General features: G+C 39.6%; 1 protein-coding gene across 2 annotated transcripts in view; it reads right to left on the reverse strand.

Annotated features, from left to right (window-relative positions):
• The window catches only part of KDM3A (lysine demethylase 3A), a 51,488-nt gene that overhangs the window by 4,313 nt on the left and 20,621 nt on the right, over positions 1–26,554 (reverse strand). For both annotated transcript variants that reach the window (XM_525805.8, XM_054677986.2), the window contains exons 9-21: positions 24,145–24,308; positions 21,476–21,987; positions 17,942–18,146; positions 13,421–13,635; positions 10,379–10,531; positions 10,143–10,238; positions 9,673–9,800; positions 8,045–8,240; positions 6,302–6,474; positions 5,710–5,946; positions 4,246–4,417; positions 3,370–3,457; positions 2,538–2,668 (exon numbers count right to left, since the gene is read on the reverse strand). In XM_525805.8, the coding sequence (XP_525805.4) occupies positions 2,538–2,668; positions 3,370–3,457; positions 4,246–4,417; positions 5,710–5,946; positions 6,302–6,474; positions 8,045–8,240; positions 9,673–9,800; positions 10,143–10,238; positions 10,379–10,531; positions 13,421–13,635; positions 17,942–18,146; positions 21,476–21,987; positions 24,145–24,308 (2,470 nt within the window). The remainder of the gene's footprint in view (positions 1–2,537; positions 2,669–3,369; positions 3,458–4,245; positions 4,418–5,709; positions 5,947–6,301; positions 6,475–8,044; positions 8,241–9,672; positions 9,801–10,142; positions 10,239–10,378; positions 10,532–13,420; positions 13,636–17,941; positions 18,147–21,475; positions 21,988–24,144; positions 24,309–26,554) is intronic.

The raw sequence follows: 26,554 nt of genomic DNA on the forward strand, positions 1-26,554 counted from the left end.
AGGATAGATGAGAGGATGATGAAAAAACATAAAGAGAGAAGACAATGAAACAATTATGGCAAAAAGTTAAAAGCTGTTATATAACTGGGTGATAAGTTATATGGAGTCACTACCAGACTCTCAAGTTTTCACTGTATTTGAAAAATAGTTCCACAGTAAAAAGCAAAATTTCAGAAAAAAGCAATTAATGTAATAGAAATAAAATGAATGAAATGAACACATGGATGACATATGACAGCATGGATGAATATAAAAAATCTGATTCTATTTATATGAAGTTCAAAAGCAGGCTAAAAACTGAAAGAATATTGTGCAGGAATACAAATATATATGTTAAATTGTAAATATAAGCAAACGATAAACACAAACTTGAAGATGGTGGTTAGACTAAGGGCAATAGGAAGAGGATGGAGCTGGCAAGAAAAGTAAGGAAAGGAGACTAGGAGGCAAAGCCTCAGCAGGACTGGCTGCCTGCTGATCCGGCCAGTGCCACAGTGCAAAACGAGCAAGGAAATAACTGCTGCCCAGCCACTGGCCCAAAGTCCACTGGATCCCAGTCATGGGTAACTGTACATTGATAAAACCAGACTCTAAACCATGGTAAACTCAGATGAAACCAAAATTGTAAAAACATAATGGTCAAAGGGAAAGGAGTGCTAGACAACAAAACATCCTGAAACAAAACACCATGGACTTTTAAGGGGGAAAAAAAGCTGAAACAGTAGGGGCTGTTGGGTGATGGGGAGTTAAGAGTGGGGGAAGAGTAGGGAAATGGGCTCTAGCTTGGAAATTAGGAGATCTAAGTACTAGTTTCAGACCTGCCACTAGCTGCCCCTTGGAGATCCTGAACAAGTCAATGCCCCTTCTACTGTCCGCAAGTCCTGGTCCTCATTTGCAAAATGGGGGGTGTTGCAGGAACTGAAGAGAGGCTGGATTATATGATCTCTCCAAAGAGCCTTTGCACTTACTCCCATTGAAGAGTCACAGCTCAATCACGCAACCTTTGAAAAGACCACTCTTTAATGATGTTTACAATAAGATATAAGGTGTTTGAAAATGAACACATCATTATTTTCATCCCCTGAATGCTTACTTCTGGATGGGAACCATTTTGTCATAGGAAAAGCTTTTATAGAGTAACACTGCCATCTATTAGTGTCTAGGGGGAAAGACCCGCTGCCAAGCTAGTTAAACCATGCAAGCAATTCTTTTGAAAATTTCTCAGATACCCACCTTTAAAGCTTCAGGATTTCTATAAAGCATGGATAAACTATACAATTTATTGGGAAAATGCTCTTATATACTTAAGTTTGCCCAAGATCCCAACCATGCAGCTGCTTTAATCAGTCTCTGCGGGGCTCGAGGGACAGGACCTCGAGAGAGCACACTGCAGACCCACAGCACATGGAGGACTCACCAACAGAGACCTGAGAAGTGAGGAACAGGCAAGAGGCCTTGTGCCCACCGGGTCTTCTCACCCACACACAATTTCTCTGGTACCCCTACCCTGGCAGAACTATCTTGGGCATGGAGACTGCTGGGAGCTTGCAAACAAAAACACTCCCCTGTCACAACAGTCCCCAACTACACTCCTAGTGGTTCCCTGAGCTGACTCAACCGTAACAGAATTGTGGGGCTGGAGTCCTTGGCCCTCCTTCCCTTCCCTCCCCCAACAGTCTTTGGAAAACATAGCGAAGACAACAACAGACCTTGTCCTTTTTGAGAAAGACACTGACAGGTCTAAGGCTAGAAATGGAAAATGACATGGAAGTAATTATGGCAGGAAGAAATAAGTAATTTCCAGGAGGACTGGAAAAGTAGGGGCCAAATAGTAAAAATGAGTAAATAAAATTCACTGAAATATTCAAACAACTAGAACTGCATTCAACAATACATACTTCCTTCAAAATGGCCAACTCGAATCCAGCCCTAATTAAAGGCCATGTGTAAAACTGACGAAGATCTCAGTTATAATGATGATAAAAGAAAGCTCTGGTAAATGGAGAAACCAATCTTTATCCTAGGCATCGTCCTTGTTAGACAGTGAGTATTGAGTCATGTCAAAAGAATAAAAGTCCAACTCAAAGGGTACTTTGAATCCTAAGTAACTAACTTCTACTCAACAACACAGAACACTGCATTTAATTGTAGCAGATGTTAAGACAGCTAGAATGCTAGCAGATTGACCTAAATGTCCGAACACTGAAATCACTAATAAAAGTACATTCTCTCAATGATGTATCACACACCATTAAAAGTCATCTAAAGACTATTAAGTAACATGTAAAGATTTTACAATGTAAAATTAGGTACAGTAAAGGGAAAAACACAAAACTGCATATGCCCTACAACTGCAACTATGAAAATGAAACACACAAACATGTGGCCAGGGAACGAAAGGAAATATGTAAAAATGAAAGCTATGGCTGTATTACGCATTAGGATTATGGGTGTTTTCCACCTCTCCCACAAAATCAATTTTCCAAACATTTTGAATTGTTTTATTTCCATTTTAAAGTTAGCCATCTCCTCCTTACCATAAGCATTATACATCTTGGGACCCAGATCTGGCCGAACAAAGTAGTTTGGCAGCCTAGAGGCCAAATTCAGTTTGCCATCTCGCCTTGTGTACTCGGGCAGTGGAATGTTGGCCATCAGATCATCAAACCTAGAACAACAGAACCAGGAATTTGCAAAGTAAGATTGCTTTTCTAATTCATTATTGTGTAACCTGTTTTGTTCCTTCTACACCAAAAGGAACAAATACATCTGTGATCATGCAGACTGAGAGAGCCATCAAATGTTTAAGATGAGAATTACAGCAGTTACAAACATGTCTTCTCTCTCTCCTACAACACACCAATGTGTCAAAATCAGCTGTAACCGTTCAGACAAAAGATCTCAGCAATAAATTCTAGACAAAAAGTTATGCTTAGAGATATATCATTGATTAGTTGTGACACCCTTTTCAAAGTTTCAAGCTCAGTCAGGAAAACAGATCTACCCAGTAGATGTCTTCTTGTCTAACTCAGTGCTGTGACTACATTGTCCTGACCCTGACAGGTCAGATTCCACAACTGCCTCCAAATCAGCCTTGTAAGAAAAAGTGAGCCTCTTCTCTAGCAGGGCCTACCATGGAAAATCTGTGGTGTTCCATTAGTCAGCCAGGCCTAAAAGCCAATCACTTCTTCATCTCATCTAAAAATAAACATGCCTCCAATGACTACAGACTAGAAATGAAAAATCAGTGGCAGTATAATTACAGAACTTTTGTTATTTTCTTGAAAACTGTTTTCTCACTACCTCAAAAAAGAATTTATCCTACCAAGTGAAGGACAGAATCATCTCTCCCCACCTTCATAATCATACCTGGAAGGCATCATATCTCTAAAATCTTCCCCTGGTGGCCAGTCCTTAAGTTTCAACACCATTGGTTCTTTTTCATTTTTCAAACGATCTGAAAGGTAAACAGAATGAACTGTTACTATTTATAATTCAGAAACAGACCAAAATAAATGACAAATTAGCATTTTATGCCTCAACAATACAAATAAAATATGTCTCTGCAAAATTTTCATAACCTGATAAATTTAGTATACAAATATTACTTTTCCTTAATTTTCCCCTCCTACCAACTATCCACCATTTTATTTCTGCAGTGTAAAGAAATCCTTTTGTACCCAGGAGGCAGCAAGGTGCAGCAAAATAAAGATCACCAACTAATGGATCTGTGTCAGGGCCTTGTCTTTCCTAGAAGCTTATTAAGCTGCTACTCATTCTTGGGAGATTCAGCCGCTCCCTTTTGCCCACTGCATGTAGGTGGTGTTTCGACAGCTGTCATCGATCCAATCTGCTCCTCCTCTACAGTGTTCCAGAAGAAGTGAGCAGCATCCCAACTAACCAACAGCAATGCACGTCAACCATCAAGGGTCACAGGTGTTTAGTTTAGTAAACCCATTTTTCTGAGGCCAGCATGCAACAGAAATTACTTATTCTGCTCAGAGAGAGAGACTGACCCTATCTGATGTTCTGTCCAGGGACAACAAAGACCAACAGAACAGGTAATAATGCCTCGGGGTTTAAAAGCATAAACATTGTAACAAGGAAGGGGAGGAGACACGTTAATTTTAAACTCCAAAATCCTGGAAAATGCTGCGGCTGCCACTGATGGGTCTCAGACTCCTGCCATTCCTGTGTCCCCTCCTTTCACATCCCCAACCCCCTTAAAAGATCTTTCATACATACTTGGAACGTCTTCAAATCCATCCCAGAAGTCTCCTACTGTGGCTCCTGTGATGATTTCATTGGTCCTACAATTAACTAGGTCTACTTCCTGCTCACCAAACTCTTTCCTGAAGGATTCAGGTTTCCAAAGTTCAGAGTTCAATTTATGATGCACTCCAGACACCATCACTGGCTAAATGAAGAGAAGGAAAACTTTAGTCTGAACTCTGCCACCTCTGTCCCCACTCCCGAAGGCAGTCCCTCTTCACACTGCTATTGGTATATTTCCATGGAGCTGGTGCTCTGTCTCAGATGGTGATGTGACAGTTTCGGCTTAGTTCTCTGAGCTCCCAAAGCACCTCCAACCTTCACCATTCATCTGCTACACACCCTTGCTCTCAAACTACATGGGTAAGCATCTAGGAGAAAGGATCACCTTTCCTAGTAAGATCTCATTACTTACAGCAAGACGGACTGTGAAGAAGGCAAGCGCTGGAAGGAGTGTCCAGTGACACCAGTCACCAGTGAAACAGGGTGACTGACCCCACCGTACTTGAGCCTGTTATTGCCAAGCAGGAATATGGCCTGTGACACCCCTCACTACTACTGGCTGTGTGAGGGTGCCAAATCTTTTGGCCGTCTAAGACAACCCAGAAGCTCTAACCTTTACATGAAATAGTCTAACATTAAAATATTGACAAGCAAGAAAGAAAGCCTGCCGATAAACTGTATTCAGCCCATCATTTTGTTTCTTGTCTATATGTGATTAAATGAGCAAATCCTATTAGTACACTGGATGGAGAAAAACATTTTGGAAATTTATTTTTGGTTAAACACTCACATCTTTCTGTTTGGCAATTCTCCCAAATTCTTGTCCAAGAGCAGAGTGTTCCTTTAGCAAAGACCCTATCTGGCCAAACAGAGAAGCCAAAGATCCAGAAAACAGAACCAAAACAAGAAAGCACAGAAGCAGGCCTAGAAATTCTCCTAAAGATATTAACCGGCACTTAAGATCCAACAACGCTGCCCTTTGAAGCAGGCACCTGGGGACTATGTGACACCACACGGCCCTAGCCCACCTAGAATTGCCTTCAGCACAGGCTTTTCATTCAGGTAAGAGGGGTGCATGATTTTGTACCACACTTTGTCTAATCTCCCAAATCCCATCAGCCTGTAGTCACACTCTCACTTCCTCTGCTGAAGTTTACCATAGGAATCACCAAGCCTGGATGCCCTTGTCAAAAACCCAGCGGGGACTGGTAGGAAGCAACAAAAACCTGACTGGAAAAGTCCAGCTTAGGACCAGCTGCTTTAAAAAGTAAGACCCACGGCCACATCCTGACCTGATTATATTCACCCGAAACAATAAAGAATAAAACAGGAGGTGAAGGAGGGGGAAAGCCTGGGGTGGGGTTGTCAGAAGTCTGCTAAAGGAACTGAGAAGGGGGTTCTGAATAGGGCAGGAGGATGGGAGGCCTACATTACCTGCCCTTGTTTCCAGCACTCCCTAAACACATTCCAGTTGCTCTTATTGTTGGGGTCTTGCAAGCACAGCAAGCGATTATCACATAGCCAATAGTGAGGAGTGTCAAAGCCCAGAATGCTGGGCTTGATGGTTAGTCCTTGAGGCCTCTTAGATAAATCAGAAGTCGTCTTATTTTGCACCAAAGAGGCAAAGATGTCATCAAGAATTTTCGGTGTATTCTTGAGTCCATTTTCTGTCTGAATTGGAGAAAGAACAAAAGTCTCAAATATGTCATTCCCTTACCATCAAGAAACTCCATTCCCATAATGAGTATAGATTACATATCCAGAAGATTCCAAGCCAGGACCCCCAGGCAAAAAGGTACGTCCCCTGTCCCCACTTGACAACTCACAGAAGTGAGGTAACAGGAGAAAGTGGCCCGGTTCAGAACTATAGTCCCATAAAACCCATCCTCCAGTGACTCAGCCTTCTGAACCCACAAAGGTAAGTATGTGATTCAGTCTCCTTTCTACTTTCAGTTCCAACTTCTCTACTCTCTTCCTGTTCTGTCTTCAACTTTAAAACATGGAATACCAACAATCAAACACATACCTTTCCTGTAGAAGAATTCAAGAGATTCCGGAGGAAACCAGAATTGTTGTTGCTTACGGGTGTCAAAATTGTGCTGTTAAACGTATGGAGGACTGTGCTGGATTTGCTTAAAGGTGGGAGGGGTGGAAGGCATTTGATTTCATTCTTTAAAATTGGCATTGTTGGTTGTTTTTCTAAAATAAAACCAAAACATCCACATGAAAAAACATTCTGAAAGGCAAATCCCTTATTAGTATTCTACTAGCAGAATTACTTTAGAACTTGCTTTCTATTTACTGAAACAAAAAAAATACTTTAGGGAGTAAGTATGAATGATATGATTTACTTAGACAAGGATTCCTCACTGATGTTAAAAACAGTAACTATCCAGTACAATGGAATTTTGTAAATTGACCTTTGTATCTAGCAACCCTGACAAATGTTTAGTAAATGTAGATTCTTTTGGATTTTTTGCATGTACTGTCTACAAATATTGGCAGCATTCTCTTTACACATTTTTTTTCCCTGAATGCACTGACCAGGACTTCCAGTACAATGCTTAATAAAGAGTGAAAACAGATATCCTTTGTCTTGTTCTTGAACATAAAAACTGTTTAAAAAAAAAAAACAAAACCAAACAAATGAAAACCTCAAAGACCAGCTTGGCCAACATGGCAAAACCCCATTTCTACTAAAAATACAAATGTTAAGCAGGGCGTGGTGGCAGGCGTCTATAATCCTAGCTATTCAGGAGGCTGAGGCAGGACAATGGCTTGAACCTGGGAGGCAGAGTGCAGTGTTACAGTGAGCCAAGATCATGCCACTGCACTCCAGCCTGGCTGTACACAGCAAGATTCCGTCTCAAAAAAACTCAAAACAAATTTAAAAAAAAATTCAACAACTATTTATGATGTCTCCAGTCTTGTTTTTTGGTTTAAACTCTTGATTAAGAATGTTCTTAATTTAAGAAGTTTTTTGTAAATCATTAACAGGTACTGAATTTTACTTAATGTTTTCCTGCATCTTGTCCCATGATTCTTCTACATTTTTGAATGTCAGACTATATCTTCATTTCTGGAAAAACCTTGAAAAACTTGAATTCTCTTCCGGCCACTTGCTAACTGTCTTACTTCGGCTCAAATGAGCTGGTTTCTATGTGCTTCAGCTTCGTCATCAGTAATACAGAAATAATGAGCAATATTGATGATTGGGCATTTCAGAATTACATCACATGTAAAGAGAGGGCCTGGACCACAACAGGGGTTTGAATATTCTTTCTCCTCTTTCTAAGGTATGTATAAACTCACCAGCTGTGCTCTTGCCAGCTTTTCAAATTATTTTTTTCTACAACAGTCATCTTAGACTTAATTTATGAGTTCTTTTAAGAGCTCCTTATCACATTTTTAAAGCTATATAAAGGTTTTTCCAGAAATTCAGATGTAGTCTAACATTAAAATATTCCTTCATTTACAGTGTCAAATTTGATTCATTAAAATTTTGTTCCAGATCTTTGCATGAAAGAGGTGGCCTGCAATTCTTCTCTTCTGTAACACAGCCAGAAGGTGGAAGTCCCTAAATTTTAATGCAGCAAAATTTCTCCTCTTTGGTGCTGCATTTCAAAAACACTTTCATTTGTGGCAGGTTCCAGGATGACTCCAGAGAAGCACTTTCCATTCCACACGACTTCTAACCACTGTTCTCTCAAGTCCTTCCACGAATGGACTAAAATACTCAAGAACAAACACGAAAGCAGGAAACACTCACCCTTGTTTTCCTTGTTGACATTCCCGCTGGTTAGGTCGGCCAGCCAGTTTAGAGGAGATGTGCTGGCTGGACAAGCAGGCTTCATGCTGCCGGCTGGCTTGGAGGCTGCTTCCCCACCCACAGCTGCTGGCTCCAACACTGAGGGATTCTGCTGGAGCACTGCACCAAGAGTCGGTTTTTCTCCAGCTAAAGAAGTCTGTGTTAAGCATTAAAGGACGATTTTACATAAGCTGAAGAAAGACAGCTTCCTTTTTCTTTTCTTCTCTCCTAATAGCCGACCAACAAGTAAGATAAATATCCAGAACAAAACCACCTAATAGTTAGCCCTGGGTATCCCCACAGCTGCAGTAATCCCACACTAGTAGAGAATAACTAAAAGGTAGGAGAGATGTCAGCAACTTAAACACAGCAAGGTATTACCCCCCGCACCCTTTCACCAGCCCCTGCTGGTACCTATCCCTATTACTCTATGTACCATGCTGGTTTAAAATGACCAGTTTGTGCCTGTCTCCCCTATGAACTCATCCCAGAATTCAGGATAGGCACAGAAAACATGGTTAAAAACGAATAAATGACGCAGGCAGGAAAGGTAAAGCGGTGATTTCAGAAGGAAATGGGATGCAGAGAAAGAGAAAATGCTATTTTGACTTAGCTTTAAAAATGTGATGAGGAGCTCTTAAAAGAACCCATAAATTAAATCTAAGATGACTGCTGTAGAAGAAAATAATTTTAAAAACTGGCAAGAGTGAGTTTATACATACATAAGAAGGAGGAAAAAAAAATATTCAAACCCCTGTTGTGGTCTAGGCCCTCTCTTTACATGTGATGTAATTCTGTGATGCCCAATCATCAATATTGCTTCTTATTTCTATATTACTGATGAGGAAGCTGAAGCACATAGAAACCAGCTCACTTCAGCCAAAGTAACACAACTAGCACGTGGAAGGAAAAGAACTCAAATTCAGTTCTGACTCCAAATATTATAAGTCTTCTGCTCTCCCATCCTGCCCATGACACCACAGCTTTATAGAAATGTAAATTTCTGATTATTAAACACAATGCGGCATACTGATTACTGGAACGAGGGGGAGAAGGGACAGCAAGACGTACATGTGATGGTGGGGAGGAGAGGGATGCCACCAAGGAGAGACATGAGGACTGAGAAAATTAACATTTTTTACATTGCGTGATGGGCAACTAAAGGTTCATTTCATCATTTCCTTCAACTCTGCATAAACACAGGCAAAATATATTTAGTAATTTTAAAAATGTTAAAGCTTATCTTAATAATTTTAATTCTGCAAAATACACAAAAAAATTTTTTAAACCCTTTACAAATTCGACAGCTACTTATTAGGTAGACTACTTTAGAACTTTTTGCTTTTTCAAGAAACAAAAATGTAAAACCTACTAAAAGAGGCCACAGTAGAGTCTACGAAAGTAATGTGAAAAGTCAGAACGGGTCTCTGAACTGTCACATGAACTGTATGAATTCTTTCTCTCTCTCTTTCCACTGATAGCTATCCCCAGGTTCCTTTCAAATGCACTGATAGAAATCCTTGGGTTATTTGAAAAACAGACAAATGACAATTACAAGAGATGCTGAATTTAACATAAGCAGTAAATACCTGTTTTAGGTCTTCCTTTGAGGCTGGTTTTGAAAAGAGTTTGAATTGCCTGTTTGAACAAGGGCAGTTTGCCTTTATTCCCCATTTCGCTCTTACAGAATGAACAATGTCTCCAACATCATAGAGTGCTAAAGAAAGGGCAGAGGCAAACATCTGAACAAGGATATTAGGTACTTTCAACCTCAACATTACAGAGCAGAAGCTGGCATTCCCCACAGGATTACTTTTCCCACTCCCTCCTTTTCATTCGGCTCCAGAGGCCTTCCCCAAAATGCATTTTCTTTTCTACTACAAAACTATCCCACAAAACTTGACTCGAAAAGTGTTGGAGGAATTATCTAATATATTTCTGGACAACTTACAATACACACTAAAATAAACTTAACGAGTAATAAAGGAAAACACAACTACCAGCTCCCATGAGTTAACCAAGACAAGGGGAAAGAAAATCACTGCAGCACATGAAATACCTTTTCCAGGAATGATCTGTGTGGGCATTAAGTTCTCTGGTTCATGTATCTGACTCTTCACACATTTTAGCCAAGAGAAAGTCTTGTAAGCAGCACCTGCAAATAACTGATTTGTAGTAACTGTTCTTTACAGACTCTGGCTCCACATGCTTCAAGAAACCCGCCAAACACAAATCAACAAAAACACTTGATTTAACTGTGTAGAGGGGCTGGAGGAGAATCAAATCGGTTCTCACCCTGTTGGCAATTCTTTCTCTTCATCCGGTAGCAGTCCACACATACTCCAAACCCACACCGAGGACACACCCAGTGCAGGTTGAAGATGGTGGTGTCGCACACATCACACATTTCTCGAACACCTTTGACAGCTCGCTTCCAAGCAACCTGTCCTGCAAAAATCAGTAAATCACTTAGTCTTTGGAAGGAGAGGGCTTCTGAAACCAAAAACGAAAGGTAGGGGTTATTGTCATTCCTCCCTGTGACTAGACTTCAAATTAACTTTGTTCAGCCTTCATTGCAAATGCTGTCCTCCACCCCATGAAGTGTTCCTGGATCCCCTCAGCACTCCTAGTAACTTGAATTTGTACTTCAGATTCATGCCTCTTCTCACTTTATGTATTCAGGCACAGTCTCACCTCCCTCTAGGAGACTGAACTCCAAGCAGAATCCCTATTCAGACTGTGCAGCAGTAGTTACACAAGTTGGAGCTCAGACACAGGTATCACACAACAGTGGTTCTTAACCTCTGAGTCATGAGTCCCTTTCAGAATTTAAAGGCAGCATGTTCCAGGCTTTCTCCAAAGGAAAATGAAAAATTTACTCAGATCCACAAACCCAGTAATCTGCACTGAGTATCAGGTTATTCAGATACCCTACATCCACTCAGACTGCCCATTAAAAACTCCAAGGTTCTCAGGGGGCCTGGAGGGAGTTGCACATTAACTTTGTGCAGGCACAATGGTCCAAGATCAGTTTCTTCACCAGTCAGTCAGAAATTCGATTTAGCCAGTGCCAGGAATGATGCAGGCACCCAGGACTAACTCACACTAACCAAACATCCAGCAGATTAAGGCACGACCGGGGATTCCACAAAGCAGCATTTTCTGTTCCAGTGGCCAAGACCTAATAACTGGAGGGAGAGGCCTTCCAAAACTGGATGGGCCATTGAACCCTTCCCCTAGATGGAGGAGTGCCAAATCAGGGAACCAAACCAGGTTATCAGCAAGCTTTCAGAAGTATGAGCAAAGGGAGGACATTTTTGTGGGTCACAGAAAAGCCCAAGGTCTCCTGACTAGGAGACTCCTGGCAGTCAGTCTGTCTCTCTCCTGAACAACACTGCATCAAAGCTGCTGCACTCCTGTTCTATGGAGAACATCTTTTTCCTAATCCAGTTTGGGGTTAACTCATTCCTTCTTCGGACTGAACACAACCCAAATGACCAAGCTTTAATTTATACAAAATCAATCCAACTGCTGAATGAACTTCTGCCATTACATTATAATGTAATAGCACAGGGCACATTCATATAGCTTTAGGCATCTTACAAATGAGATTTTATGAACTTCATCTTGGACACTTGGATTAGACTGTTTCATCAGAAAGTACTCTTAGATCTCTTAGCCACCTGTTTAATGATTATTTGTCACTGAAAGGACAGAACATAAGTAGTAATAGTCGAGATCTGCTCCCTAATCTCAGGATCAGAGGTAAACTCTTCTGGGTATGGTGGCATATTTCAGTATCACTCACAGTGAGTTTCTCTCTCCAATCTGACCAGCTTGTCACAGAGAAAAGAAAGAGCAACAGGATAATCAAAAAGGCAAAGAGGAGAGGTTAATCCCATTTAAATCTTCAAGGAGAGTTTCTTAATTATGCTGTAAAAGATAACTGTGCCTTTTTCTATATGAAAAAAAAACATTTTTTAGATGACTCATCTTTATCAAAGAAAAAGCCATCACTTGCTTAAAACAGCTCTGCTGATTCAGGAGCAAAGCCACTAATACATTCCAAAAAAGTGTTTCCACATTGCAGTCATGTATGTACCACTGCCAGACCAGTTACTTAGGAATTTTTCTTTCAATCTACTACTTTTACTTAAATATATTTAATAAAGAAACTTTGTATCTCTATTGAAAATGGAAAACTAATATTGCTTGTCTTAAACAGACTACAGGGGGAAAAGTATAATAAGACTCTTGACTTAGAGTCTCCACTACCCCAGCTGAATGAAGTAATTCTAAAGAATAGCTCTGGTTGTCCCAGGCACTCGCAATTCCCTTTCTCCCAGGCAGCTCTGGATTCCTACAGCTGGGAATGACCTAGTCCTGTTCCTTAGACTCTTGAGACAGTATCCACACATATTCAATAAGTTATTTTTGTGCTTAAGCTAGGTTGTTAGTTGCTGGTAATAAATCAAAATTCTTAAGACTGGCATGGATGCTTGTATTCAAACATACTTGGTTAAGCAAAGTCTAAAAAGAGACACACCAGAGGAATAGAAAGGCTTCACTTTTAACTTTCAACCACTGGTAAAGATAAAATGATGAAAGAAAATATGAGGCTTACAAGACAGATGCCCCATGGTGCTTCTGGCTGGATAACTCATTTCCACAGAGGGACATGGATAGGAAGACGCTGCACCGTCCTCCAAACATCCTAGCTTGAGATGCCATGAAGGAGGTCTGGCTCTAATGTGCCACCTACCCTGATTCCTGTGGCTTAATGGGCTGCCAGATCAGTGTAAGAGTGCTCCCAAAGAGGGGAGGACACAAGCACATGCACATCTAGAACCTCCAAGTATTCCCTTCAAACCTTGACTCTAACAATCATTTCCATTCTGAACCTGTTCTCATTCTCAAGTCTGGGACCCAGCCCTGCAGACTCTAACGCGGTAGGTCTAAGAGTCAGCCTTCCCATTCTTATTTTCCTTGAAATGTATTCATGATTAAGAACCTTTGTTTTAAAATAAACCAATCTGAGACCTCATCCCCTTTTAGTGTGCCTGCACTGCTGGTGAGGCTGTGCAAATTCCACCCTCACTTCACCTTTCCTAACAAAAAAGGAGTTCCACTCCTCTGTTAATTGGCCCAAAATAAACCCCAAAGATAGGTGGCTAACTCTGATCAAACCTGTTGCAAAAGGAAAAATGCAACCTCATTATACCAAAGTTATCTAAACTTCTGGGTGAAAAAAAACCCAAGCAATTAGGACTTAGGTGTCACTTAGGAACAAAAATCAAATTGGGCTCGAAAATCCTACCCCCTAAGAGATGCTCTTACTGTGTGGCTCAATAGTTGACATAGCTTCCTTTTCAGAAATCACCATTTGACAGAAGTGGTCTCCAATGTTGGCCAAGATGTACTTTGCTGTGTCCAAATCAATCCCCACAACGTTTTTGGTTAAAGGTAACCACAAGCCAATTGCTTCATTGTCATACTTGTTTGGTGTTAAGAAGCCTTCTACCCGCAACACACCATGTTTGTTGAATTGTAACCTAGGGGAAGCAGGGGAAAAAAAGATGTAATGTACAGACACACACACACACACACACACACAAAACTTATTTACAACTTGTTATTACTTTTTTTGGGGGGGGGGGATGGAGTCTCGCTCTGTCACCCAGGCTGGAGTGCAGTGGTGCCATCTCGGCTTACTGCAACCTCTGCCTCCCAAGTTCAAGCAACTCTCCGTGCCTCAGCTTCCCCTTTAGCTGGGATTACAGGGGCCTGCCACCACTCCCGCCTAATTTTTGTATTTTTAGTAGAAATGGGGTTTCGCTATGTTGGCCAGGCTGGTCTTGAACTCCTGACCTCAGGTGATACGCCTGCCTCAGCCTCCCAAAGTGCTGGGACTACAGGCATGAGCCACCATGCCCATCCACAACTTGTAATTACTATTTAAATCAACAAAGTCCTTCCTAGTTTTCTGTAATCTCCATGGCTAATCACAGCCAATGATTATTTGGCAATGTCAGTAGGAAGATTAAAAACACTTTTTCCCCAAAAGACAAGCTAGACAGGGGAAAGAGGAGGGAGGAGAAGGGGAGAGAGGTATATTTTGCACTCAAACCAATATAATCATACTGCCTCCAGGGATAGTTGTTCGACTTGCTGGACTTGGCACTTAAGAGCAAGGAAAATCACAAGTTACTACAGAAGTTAAGTCGTTAACAGAAGGTGATAAATAATCTGATCAGATTTAAATACAACTACTGCTTCAAGAAAAAAGCTCAGCTAAAGAAGGGTAACCCCTAGACAGTCACTGAAGCAATGACCACACTGGTCTGTGAGGTACTTGGTGCCTATATAAATTCCAGCTGCACGTTACTGTCCAAGCTTCTGGAAAGAGGGAGGCATTAAAATGGGCCTCAGAACCTAAGAAGTGGAACAAAGGGCAGAACATTTGTTCATTATCTGCCTTCAATACTGTATAACACTTGAATGTTCTTTTCATAAGCTATGTATTAGTTTTAAATTTTTGAAACACAAGATTTTTCTTTTTCTTTTTGAGACATCTCACTCCAATGCCCAGGCTGGAGTACAGTGGTATGATTACGGCTCACTGCAACCCCCACTCCCAGACTTCAGCAATCCTCCCACCTTCGCCTCTCAAGTGGCTGGGAAGGCAGGCATGTGCCACCACGCCCAGCTAATTTTCTTTTTCTATTTTTTGTAGAGACAGGGTTTTGCCCTGTTGCCCAAGCTGCTGTCAAACTCCTGGGCTCAAGCGATCCTCCCACCTTGGTCTCCTGAAGTGCTACGATTACAAGCATGAACCACCATACCCAGCCTAAAAGTACAGTATTCTGTCTAGGCACAATGGCTCACTGTAATCCCAGCACTTTGGGAGGCTGAGACAGATTCAGTTTGAGACCAGCCCAGAGAACACAACAAGACCCTGTCTCTACAAGAAAAAATTTTTTAAATTAGCCAGGCATGGTAGCACAAGCCCGTAGTCCTAGCTACCTGGGAAGCTGAGATGGGAGGATCACTTGAGCACAGGAGTTTGAGGTTACACAGTGAGCTACGATCGTGCCAATGCACTCCAGCCTGGGCAGCAGAGCAAGATTCTGTCTCTAAACATAAATAAGTAAATACATACATACATACGTACATACAAACAAATATTTCTAGTAGGAGACATAAGAAATAGATGTAAAACACAATGAAGTAGCCTGTAACAGATATCGTAACAGTCATTAATTCTTATAAGAGCAGAGGAGGAAGTGCTGACTGCTATGAGTTTTGTGGGCCAATACGACAAGGGCTTCATAGTAAAGAGAGTAATTGAGCTTGCTTTGGCAAGAAAAGGTAGACAATTAGGTAAAGAAGGTATGTCCAAGAGACAGTACTTCATATAAAAGCAAGAAAACTAGAGGTGAACAGGGTGACAATAGACTAATTAGACTAAACGGTTTATTCAAATAGGTAAGAATCAGGAAGAACTTGCAGAGGTAAGTTGGGGTCAATTGCTGAAAGCCTTCAGTATTTCATTGGGGACCTTGACTTTGCTAGGCACTGGGCAGCTATCAAAAGTCATCATGTGAGACACAGGCAAAGTTGTGTTTTAGTAAAACCATTTGTCCAAAAGAGTGCAGAATAAACTGGAAGGACAAGACACTGTTACCTAACATACGCAAATTATTTCAAGCAGTCCAAATGAGAGATGCAAGTTTTTAATTTTTTAAGACGGCCCAAATTAGAGATAGTCATAACACAAAAAAATAAATTTGAAAGCATTTCAAAGTGGGAGGTAATGGCAATAGGACCTAGCAGCTGAGCCTTACCACTGAGACCCTACCCCGACTCCTATTTTATTTGCAGAAGAGTTTAATGAGATACAAACTTGATGAGGAGGCTAATGACAGCCTCAATCTTCACGCTAAACATCAGGAAAAAAGTTAAATTATGATATTCTTTTACCAAGATATGAGTTTCTTCTAGTTTCTACTACACTGGCTTCTACTACGCAGCATTAGGCAAAGGTACTTTCCCCTTTAAAGAAGTCAAAAATGAAAAAAACAGCTAAGTCATAAAGTCAATGACTTCTAGACTGCTACAAAAATATAGTGGGTTAAAAAAAAAAAGCTCTAATCATATTACAAAGAACAAAAGAAAGAAAAAAAAATTATCCCTTCCCTAAAATGCCTTTGCAACTTAAACCACTCTCTCATCCAATCTAGTTATATTTTTCATAGCAGAGGAGCCATAACAACATGAAATCAAGTGAATAGAAACACAAAGACCTGTACAAAGCATAACCATTTCAGTGTCTTCAAAATACATACACATACAAATGAATATGCATTGTAACACACTGTTTAAGAAGAAAATTCTCGAGAGGAAGGGAAACAGAGTTACCCTCTACTAACAGCTTATTCTGGGCCAGGCGTTATTCAGAATATATTAATATATGCATATGTTAACATACGTTAACAGTATTACAGCTCTAAATGCTACCCACATGCTTTATGACGTGCTTTTGCAATTTACAAAGGGATGAATGGGGCAAACTAGTACCTAAAAAACTCTTACTTCGTTAAATAAGCCTGAATCTGAAAGTTACGAGCACAGATATAATGATCTAAATTCCCTGTGCATTTAATTCAGCTCATCAGCAATCTTTTAACTTAGATAAAATGAAAAGGGAGGAGGAGAATAGGAATTGAAATCAACTCTTCTGTTTATGATTAGAGTTAGTCCAACCTGAAAGTACCTAGATTTCTGAGAAAGTGAATTATATCTCAAGTTCAACTATACCAACACTGTTCATTTCTATATGAACAAAAAAGATAGGGCTGCTTTTTTCTTCACTCAGGATAGAAGAATTTAAAGAAAATGATTTTGAAAATATATATATACACACACATATATATACATATATACACATATACACACATACACACATATACACATATATACACACATATATACATATATACACATATATACACACATATATACATATATACACATATACATACACACACACACACACATATATATATATATGAAAATTTTGCCTATAAAATTGGAAAAGATTTTTTAAAAAGGTATGCCTCTCCCTGCTGGCAATGGTACAGAGACCATGGGAGCATGATCAAACCCTGCAGTGGTCAAGGACACAGGTGCGACCTTCCTGGAGGATAACTTGGCAGAACAGGTGTATCAAAGCCTTAAAACACACACACCTTCTGACCCAGAAATGCCACTTCTAGTAATCCTCCCAAAGCAAATAATCAGGGACATGGACAAGAAGATCATTTCTGCATTACTTCCAGTCACAAAAAATACAAAATAATCTTAATACCAACAAGGGAATTGGTGAAATAAATTATCAAACATTACTATAATGTGCTCTTACACAGAAATTCAAAAGTATTTAAAGAAAAAGGTTATGATCAAGAGGTTCCTACTATGTAATGGGAAAGTAAGATTCAAAACAGGGTGTGCAATATACCAACTAGGTATACATTTTATGATCATACAGTGCACTGAAAAGTTAACAGTAGTTATTTGTAGTGGTTTTTCAGAACCTTCGACATTTTTCTATAATGACTGTTACTTTTTGAAATAGAAGTTTATATTTTTAAGCTTTGTTACTTTAAAAAAAATCAAAAATAAGAATGAAAAGTAACATGCAATAAGATCTAGATTCTCCAACCTAGAGATTATAAATGCAACATCTACCACCTTTTTACTTCTAGATTTACTGTTGATAAAAGAGTAACAAAAGTATGCCAGATGATCTAGCATAACAAGTATGCCCAGATTATCTGAACTTTTCCCAAAATGCCTCACCTCCTGAAGTGAAAGAAGCGGCAAAACACAGGTGAGTCCTTCTGTTGCTCCTTATCCTTGCGGAGACTGTCCAAGCGACACTCTCGGCATTTAGGCAACTGTGCCACGATGTTCACACAAGAATCATCCTGTACGAAGGCCTCGCCACTCTGTTGCAGCTTTTTGAGTTTAGCTGGGTCTGTCAAAACTGACTTCCTGGATGGGGCTAGGAAAACAAAAGATTAAGGAGACAGGACCTCAAATTTTTAAAAATCACATTCATATATGACTGAATTCTATTCAAAAACCCAATATTCCCTTAAAGAGAACTCCCTTCTCAATTCCTGGTTCAACTGTAATTTCTAAAAATGGCTCAACAGAAGACAACTATCAGAATAACTGGGAAAGTTTTACTCTCTTTATAAAACAATTCTTATTTGCTCAATCCATTTGGCAACATAAAACCCCAAATTAAACAGCCAGACTCACAATTCAAAGTTAATGTATACTTCTATTCACAACCCTACATTTTAGGATGTTTTCAAATCAGACATTTAATTCAAACTCTCTCGAGGCTCACTTCTGCAGAGGCCTGACTTAGTAGATGTCCATTCTGTCACTTTCCAAATTCAAAAAAGACTGGTTTAAGGTGTGTTTTTAAAAGTACAATGCAAAAGCTAACCATTCTAAAAATAACAATAAACAAATCACTTTCCTACGTAGCCCCTGGGTCTATGGAGTTAGAGCATCTTCTAAATGCCTGTCACTTGACTCCTGACACGCCTTCCCCTTCTTTCACACATGTGGTCCATGCAGGATTAAGAGCACTGGCTACAGACAGGATTATCATTCTAAGTAAATGCAGATTTTATGTTTTAACTTGTAATAGGCCGGAGAATTTGAAATGTTAACATGGTTTCTAAAGACAAGGTAGACATGTATCAGGAAAGAGCAATCACCGTGTCAGAGAAAATAACAAAGTAAGGAATCCATTTGTATGTCAAGAGCCTTAAGGAATATTTCATAGAAAACAGAAAAGACCTTTTCTTAGGGTCCCAGAGAGCTGAGAAGAGGGAAGTGGGTTTTTAGGCAAACAAACAAAAGTCAAAAACCAACAGCTTCTGGGGAACTAGTTGAGAGATGGGTGGGAGAGGTGAGTCTTGGAGAAAACTGGAAGATCCCAAACCAAAGAAGGTTTTAAATAAAGTAAACATCTTCAATAATTACCTTAGAGGTGATCTAATCTTACCTCTCTTTTAAAGCAGGACTAGACCACATGTAAATTTCTACATGATGCTGTTAGTCCTTGATCCCTTAAACACTCCTACTCAGTTATAGTGAAAGAGAAGGTAAAGTAAGAAAGGAGAGAAAATAATGAGATTAGTAGTTCAAGGATGTAATTTTAATTACTCAGATATTGAAAGACATCCTTTGAGTTGAGCCAGGCTTCCACAGATCACAGGCAAGAAGGTTATCTTATCTGTTCTATCCTGGCTCACAAGAGGAAATATCTAGAAACAAGAAAGTTGAACTGTCTAAATCTAGCTCTTTACTGAGGAGAGCAACAGGTGCTACCATCAGTGATTCTCTGAATTCAAAGCCAAGTCAAGAGAAAAATGCAACGCCCACTTCTGAGGAGCCACGTATCTATCTGAACAGAAAAAAAGGCAGCTGTTTGACTCCAGTTTGCTTTTGTTTTCTAGACCCCAAGTGGAAGAAAGGAGCAGAAAAGTTTTCCAAGACTTCTGTACTAACATGCAGTACTAGTGGACACAGCTCAGAAGTCCCGGTAGGCTTCTGATCACACTCTCACACCTCAACCAAAAAAAAAAAAGTCACAGTAGATAGCAGGATGTGCTACTCCAGGATGTAAGTAAGTTTTTCACTTCTTTTAAAATCCATTAGATGGGGAATAGCTGCATAACATATTAAATGAGACAAAGCTGGACTCCGTAACTCACTTGTGTATCTATCATGTGCTTATTGCACTAGAATCTTTACTGTTTCGTCACATAATATTAAAGTAATTTGCTTCAAAAACTAGCTGAGTGTGAGAGCTGATGATTCAAAAAGAATAAATAGAACAAGGATATGGTTATGAATATGTACTTTCTTTTGAGTGTTACATAATTTCTGAGAACAGGATAATCTTATGCAATTAATTTTATGCAAATTAACAGCTATATTAACTTAAACCTCAATGAAGAAGCTAGGTTAGAAGTATTGCTAGGCAAAGAAAGTTCTTTCTATTCTTCCAATGCTATACTAAAAAAGATTCACAAGTCAAATCCAGCCATCTTGCCCTCTAATTTCACAGAGGCCTGCAGTTAAAAAAGATAGTGTAGATATATTCATTTTTACTGATCCAAATAAATAAATTGTTTTCGTAGGTTGTTTTCGTTTGTTTGTTTTTTGAGCCAAGCTCTCACTCTGTCGCCCAGGCTAGAGTACAGTGGTACAATCATAACTCACCGCAGCCTCCAACTCCTGGGGTCAAGCAACCCCCCTGCCTCAGCTTCTCCAGTAGCTAGGAATAACAGGTGTGCCCCACCATGCCTGGCTGATTTTTTAAAAAATTTTTTGTGGAGATGGGGTCTCACTATGTTGCCCAGGCTGGTCTCAAACTCCTGGTCTGAAGCAATCCTCCCACAGTGGCCTCCCAAAGTATTAGGATTACAGGTGTTAGCTACTATGCCCAGCCTAAAACATTAACAAAATCCATATCAATTTCCCACATAGCTAACAGTGATCAAAAGGCATCTTTAAATTCTAATAGCTCTAAACCTTTTGACATGCTGAAAACATTTTGTTCTTCTAACTCTAGTAACAGAGCTTCTGATAACTACCACCATTATAATGCATCCTCAAACTTCATATAAGTAGCATCAAGTACAACGTACCAATTTCCCCATAAGAGTAGTAGTTTTAAATTGTGGGTGCAGCAGGACCTCCCCTTAAGCAAAGAGACTCTTCCTGGTAGTTCAGCCCTATCCGTAACATCTTTAACCCAAGTCCTTTTTCCAGAAATGATACAATTCTGCATCTTTTCTAAAATTTCAAATCTCAGCTACCTGTCACAGATCACCTCTTCTACTCCAACCTGGATGTAACAGAAAGATCAGTGACAAGCTGAAATAAAGTAATCACCAGATTACTTTAGATTTTGTTTCAAAATTTTCTTAACCTAAGAATTGGGAACCACCTAATTACCCACCTAATAGGAACCAGTTAAATCCTATGGTAAATGAACATAATGGAATCCTTGCTTTAAAATACTAATAGACACCTACACTAATTCACAGGGTAAAATTATTGGCATGAACCCATTTGTGTAATACAGTTTATCTGTATTTCTATATACATGAAACCAGGTACACCAAAATATTAACAGTAATCATTTCTGAGATTTGGGAATTATACCTTCTTTCAACTTTTCTGACTGTATAAACTATTTCTACAGAGTCATTTTCACATAGTTTCTCATAGGACAAGAAAGAGATATATATATCTACCATTTCTTACCTTCTACCAATAAAGATATTGAGAAACACTCACCATTCTGGATTTTATTGTTGCTTCTTGTACAACAGCTTTCATTATCTACTTTTACTGAAGATTCCTTTAAATTCTGTGATCGGCAAGCTAAAGCTGAAGGTTCTACCTTTTTTCCTGAACAGTTATTAGGGCTATCACTATTGACACCTGCTTTCACTTCTGGTGCATTTGAAACATCCGATGGGGAAGGTGCATGTTCTAGGTGCTTCTGCAGTTCAGGAGGATTGGCAATTTCCAATTCTGCCTTAGAAGAAGCCTTTGTAGGTAAGCACTCCTTAGGAAGGCCAGTCAATGCTTGTGGAACAGACTCCAATCTGTTTTCCTGATCAGTGTTTGTCTTAGGCTGAGTACAGCTGCCTTTTGGCTCAGTCAGAATTTTCAAGTCTCCAGTTCCAATCTGAGAGGACTTTGAGAGCAACCCTGCTTTGCAGACATCTGGTTTTGTTCTCAGAGCTTCAGACTTTGTATTTAGACAGGAAGAAATTTCCTCTGGTAAACTTTGTTTATGACATCTGAAAAATATAATATAGAAAGCTAGCATCCAGGCCTCTTTTTATCTCTCCATTGTCTTCCCCAAACTGTTTGGTTCCCTAAGGTAATGAGTATGAAAGAAAAAAGAAAATTTCTTATATGTTACAGAATTTAGGATAGATTTCTGTGAGCTAGAGTTAAAAGTCATCAGTCAATGGTTCTGCAAAAATATCATAAACACTCAGAAAAATACAACCCTAAATTATGTCTGCACGTTCTCAGAAATCTTTAACTTCTTACGTTAGTTCTACTTCTCACAGCACAATGAACCTTAGCTTTCCCTCAAAACAAAATATTGTATGAAACCAAAGAATATACTCAGCAGATAAGCAGCTCTCTGGTTTATAAGTATCAAAACCAGAAGTCTGTGTAGGGGCAATTCTGAAAGTTTTCTTTCTTCTTTTTTTTTTTTTTTTGTAAATTTCAGAGAAACCTCTGCTAAAACTCTTTCTTCCATAGTAAAGATTATGTCTGAATTTTAAAGATAAAACTCCATTCTTGCTACTTGCCAAGAGTCAAAAATTGAACCTCTAGTAAAGGTCAATGTGTCAAGATAAAAATTCTAAAATATATACGTATATAAAAAATGTTAGAAATCCCTTCAAAGATAATTCACACAAAATCTAATTAAAAACGAACAATGGGCAAGGCACAAGGGCTCACACCTGTAATCCCAGGATTCTGGGAGGCCAAGATGAGAGGACTGCTAGAGGCCAGGAGTTCATGACCAGACTGGGCAAAATAGCAAGTCCCCCATCTCTACAAAAAAATTAAAAATTAGCCTGGTGTGGTGGCACGCGCCTGTAGTCCCAGCTACTTGGGAGGCTGAGGCAAGAGGATCAATTGAGCCCAGGAGTTCAAAGCTGCAGTAAACTTAAGCTTTGACTGTACCACTGCAACTGCACTCCCTCCTGGGCAAGAGAGCAAGATCCTGTCTCTAAAAAACCTCAAAAACTAAAAAAAAAAACTAACAAACTGGCAGCAGCACAAAACCCTTTTCTGCTATGAGCCAACATGTAACCAGCCCTAACAGAGAATAATTTCATTCTTGTTTGTTCAGTGATCAGAACACATAGCAAATAGAATAGCTGATTGATTACTTGGTTATTCACAGAACGATTTGGTATTTTCCCTGTACATCTTACTAGGGATAGCCTTGAAGAACTTTTGTTTCTTAGCATCCTAGAGTTCTTTCTCCAGAAAAATGCAAAGTCCTTTTTTTCTATTATACCTGTTTGTTCCTGCCTCTACCAAAGGACTTCACCCTGGAGAAGAATTTTTCATTTAAACACTCAGATGAAAAATCTTTCCTTGGATATCACTGAACTTCCTAATGTTTCCTCCGTTTCTATTTTGAAGACTGCTCCTCCTCCTGTCTGACTGCCACATGGCCATCCTCCAAGCTCTATCCCAGACTGACTACTTTTTCCCAGTGAACCAGTGTGCTCAGCCACTCTCCCACCTTCCAAACCTACTTTTCTATACCACAGTCTCTCTGACCTACATCTTAAGTCTGTATCAACTGCCTGCCTACACAGGCCACCACCACTTCCCAGAAGAGATCCTTCCCTTAAAACTACTTGCTCTGTCAACCTTGTACCTACTTTAAACTTTCTAGTGAAACTTTACATTTCGTACTTGTTTTCTTCCTCTACAAGTTAGTAACAGTTACCACCTACAGCTATTGCTTCCTCATTTCTATTATTCTTAGAGTCCTCTCTACTGCCACATTTCTCAACTATAGTTGGGTCAACTCATGTCGAGGCTGTGGAGAATCTCTCACTGTAACCATGTCTCACTGCTTCTTCACACTCCCACTGACCTCAGTCTTCCATGTACAACCAATCTGTTCCCTTTTCCTTAAAAGAAGACACCTGTTTTACAAAGGTACTATTTCAATTGATCCTTCTCACTGTATCAAGACAGTCTCTTTTCTCATGCCCCCTTTCACTTCTATACCATTTTCTATGTTGCTCTGTGTGCCTTCTATACTTTTCACCTTCAAAAGCATCTATCCATCTTTTCTCAGAAACTCTAACGAAAAACCTCCCTGGACAACCAGGGATAAAAACAATGAGCCATGACTAAAATAATTTTTTATTATTATAATTAAACATCTTTAACAAATCACTACTCACCCTTGAGGAATTTTTGCTCCAAGGTTAGGTGGAGAGTTGGCAGCCTGGGGAGTACTTTGCTGTCTTGGGTCCTTACTAGGTGGAGTTGCTGCAGTACAGCCAAGCAGTATCTCCTTAAAAACTGTTGTAGGTACAGACTGCACAGGACACATACTGGGAGAGGCCTAGAAGATACCAAACCAACAGATATTAAAAGGAAGTCCCTAGTTAGGAAATAATAAAATGCTACCAAATTTAAGATCATTTGCTTAATACCAAACAAACATAATACCATTGCCAAATAAAAAGAAACAGGAAAGTGAAACAAGTGATAAACTATACAATTAAGGGCTTTAAGACTGTAAGTAATCACTCCAGCTTTTCACAAAACTTATGTCTTCCTACAAAGGATCACAAGCTTATCTTTTTCAGACCTCTGAACCACTGTGCCGGGAAAACAGTCAGGTGGCAATTACTTTACTGATGCAACACAGAGGTGAACTTTTAAGTGACAGTTTTAAATGGTGGCAGCTTCACATGCATTCACTTTGGCATGACTTGAGTGCCCACCACACACTTACTGCATAGTTTGGCAGGAGACCAGACCACATAGGACTCTTGTAGGCAGGGATGCCTATTTGGTACCCAGATAAGCCTTTGCAATGCAATAGAAGTTGAGGACAGTTCTTGCTCTTATGTGGCTCATCAAGTCACAAAAGTCATCCCAAGCTGCAAAAAATATCAAGTTATGACAGGCCTGTGGGCAAAGTTGGGACACCTGTCCCGGTTCCCTTTTCAGGTAATTTAATCTTCACAAAAATGTAAGTATTGAATCAACTTCTTAACAGTTTATACCATTCACAAAAATAAACTTCCCACCATGAAAAAAGAAAGGAAACTCAAGACAACTAGTCTAAGGCTGAACCAGGTGAAACCAAATCACCCATTTCACCAGGCTCCTCACATGTGCTTAAATTTTTAAGTCATATACCTTTCTCAATCGTCTTGTCTTACCACCAAATCTAAACTTGAAGAATCTCTAAAGTTTCATCATCTTCTAGTTATTAACTTCTAAAGTTTGATTACAACTTCCACTAATAGGTTTTCTGTTTTGTTTTTTGTTTTTGAGACAGTCTCACTATTATCACCCAGGCTAGAGTGCAGCAGCGCCATCTTGGTTCATTGCAACCTCTGCCTCCAGGGTTCTAGCAATTCTCATGGCTCAGCCTCCCAAGTAGCTGGGATTACAGGCATGTACCACCATGCTCGGCTAGTTTTTCGTATTTTTAGTAGAGACAGGATTTTGCTATGTTAAGGCTGGTGTCCAACTCTTGGCCTCAAGTAACCTGCCTGCCTTGGCCTCCTAAAGTGCTGGGATTACAGGCATGAGCCACTGTGCCCGGCCAGCAGGTTTTTAAAACCTGACAATTTTGAATATATTTATATGTACTCTACTCATGAATGCTTTTCTCAGAAATTTACTTGACAGCCTTGAAAAGACTAGCTAGCATATACTAAACAGATATATCTGAAAAATAAGAATTTAATCACTGGCAAAGTTTTGGCATAGTTTCAACTATTTTTAGGCACTAAATTATCTGATCATGTATTACACTATTTCAGTCAACTCAATTTTGGTTAAATAGTACCTTAATGTTCTCCAGAAGGTGTGATGGTTGGTTTTGGGTGTTTTTTGAGTTTCCTAATCCTTTAAATGAGGAAATTAGTTTATTCCTAAAGTCCCTTTTGCTTATAATAGTTTACAATTCCCTGTTAATCTGAGGTTAGTCTCCCAAAGTTTAATGCTAAATCATTTTGAAATGCTTATTCAAGGCTCAATTTTACCAATTATCTTTCCTCATATTGGTCACCTTCCTTATTCTGAATATGTTTAGAATTGATGCACTAATACCTTTCCTCACTCTCCCAAGAGCAACATACTTAAGAAATTTGGATTATAAACCTAAGCATAAATTTTTACTCTGTATAAAATCAAGCCGCTCAAGTTAAAAAAAAAAAAAAACCCTCCATCTCTCTAATTTCCCATATGTAATCAATAAACCAACAAATCTTGCCTCTATTTGCAAAGTATGTGTTGAATCTACCCATTTCTTTCCATGTCACTACTACTACCATCTTTCCCCTAAGCTACACATCTCCTAACCAACCTTCCTTCCATTCTTGTTGAATCCTCTGCATCCTACCCAAAATCTCTTCTACCACAGAGCAATCTCTATAAAACATAAATCAAATAAGATCACGGCAGTCCACTGCCTACAAGAATCCCATGTGGTCCAGTCTCCCTACCACTCCTGCTCCTCCTCCCCCCATCTCTTTCACTGCCCCGCTTGCTCACAGTACTCCAACTACACTTGCTTCCTTTCTCATCTCCTAGTGTTCTAAGCCCTTTCTTGCCTGGGCCTTTGTACTT

The sequence above is a fragment of the Pan troglodytes genome, chromosome 12 (genome assembly GCF_028858775.2).
Source record: "Pan troglodytes isolate AG18354 chromosome 12, NHGRI_mPanTro3-v2.0_pri, whole genome shotgun sequence".
NCBI lineage: Eukaryota > Metazoa > Chordata > Mammalia > Primates > Hominidae > Pan > Pan troglodytes.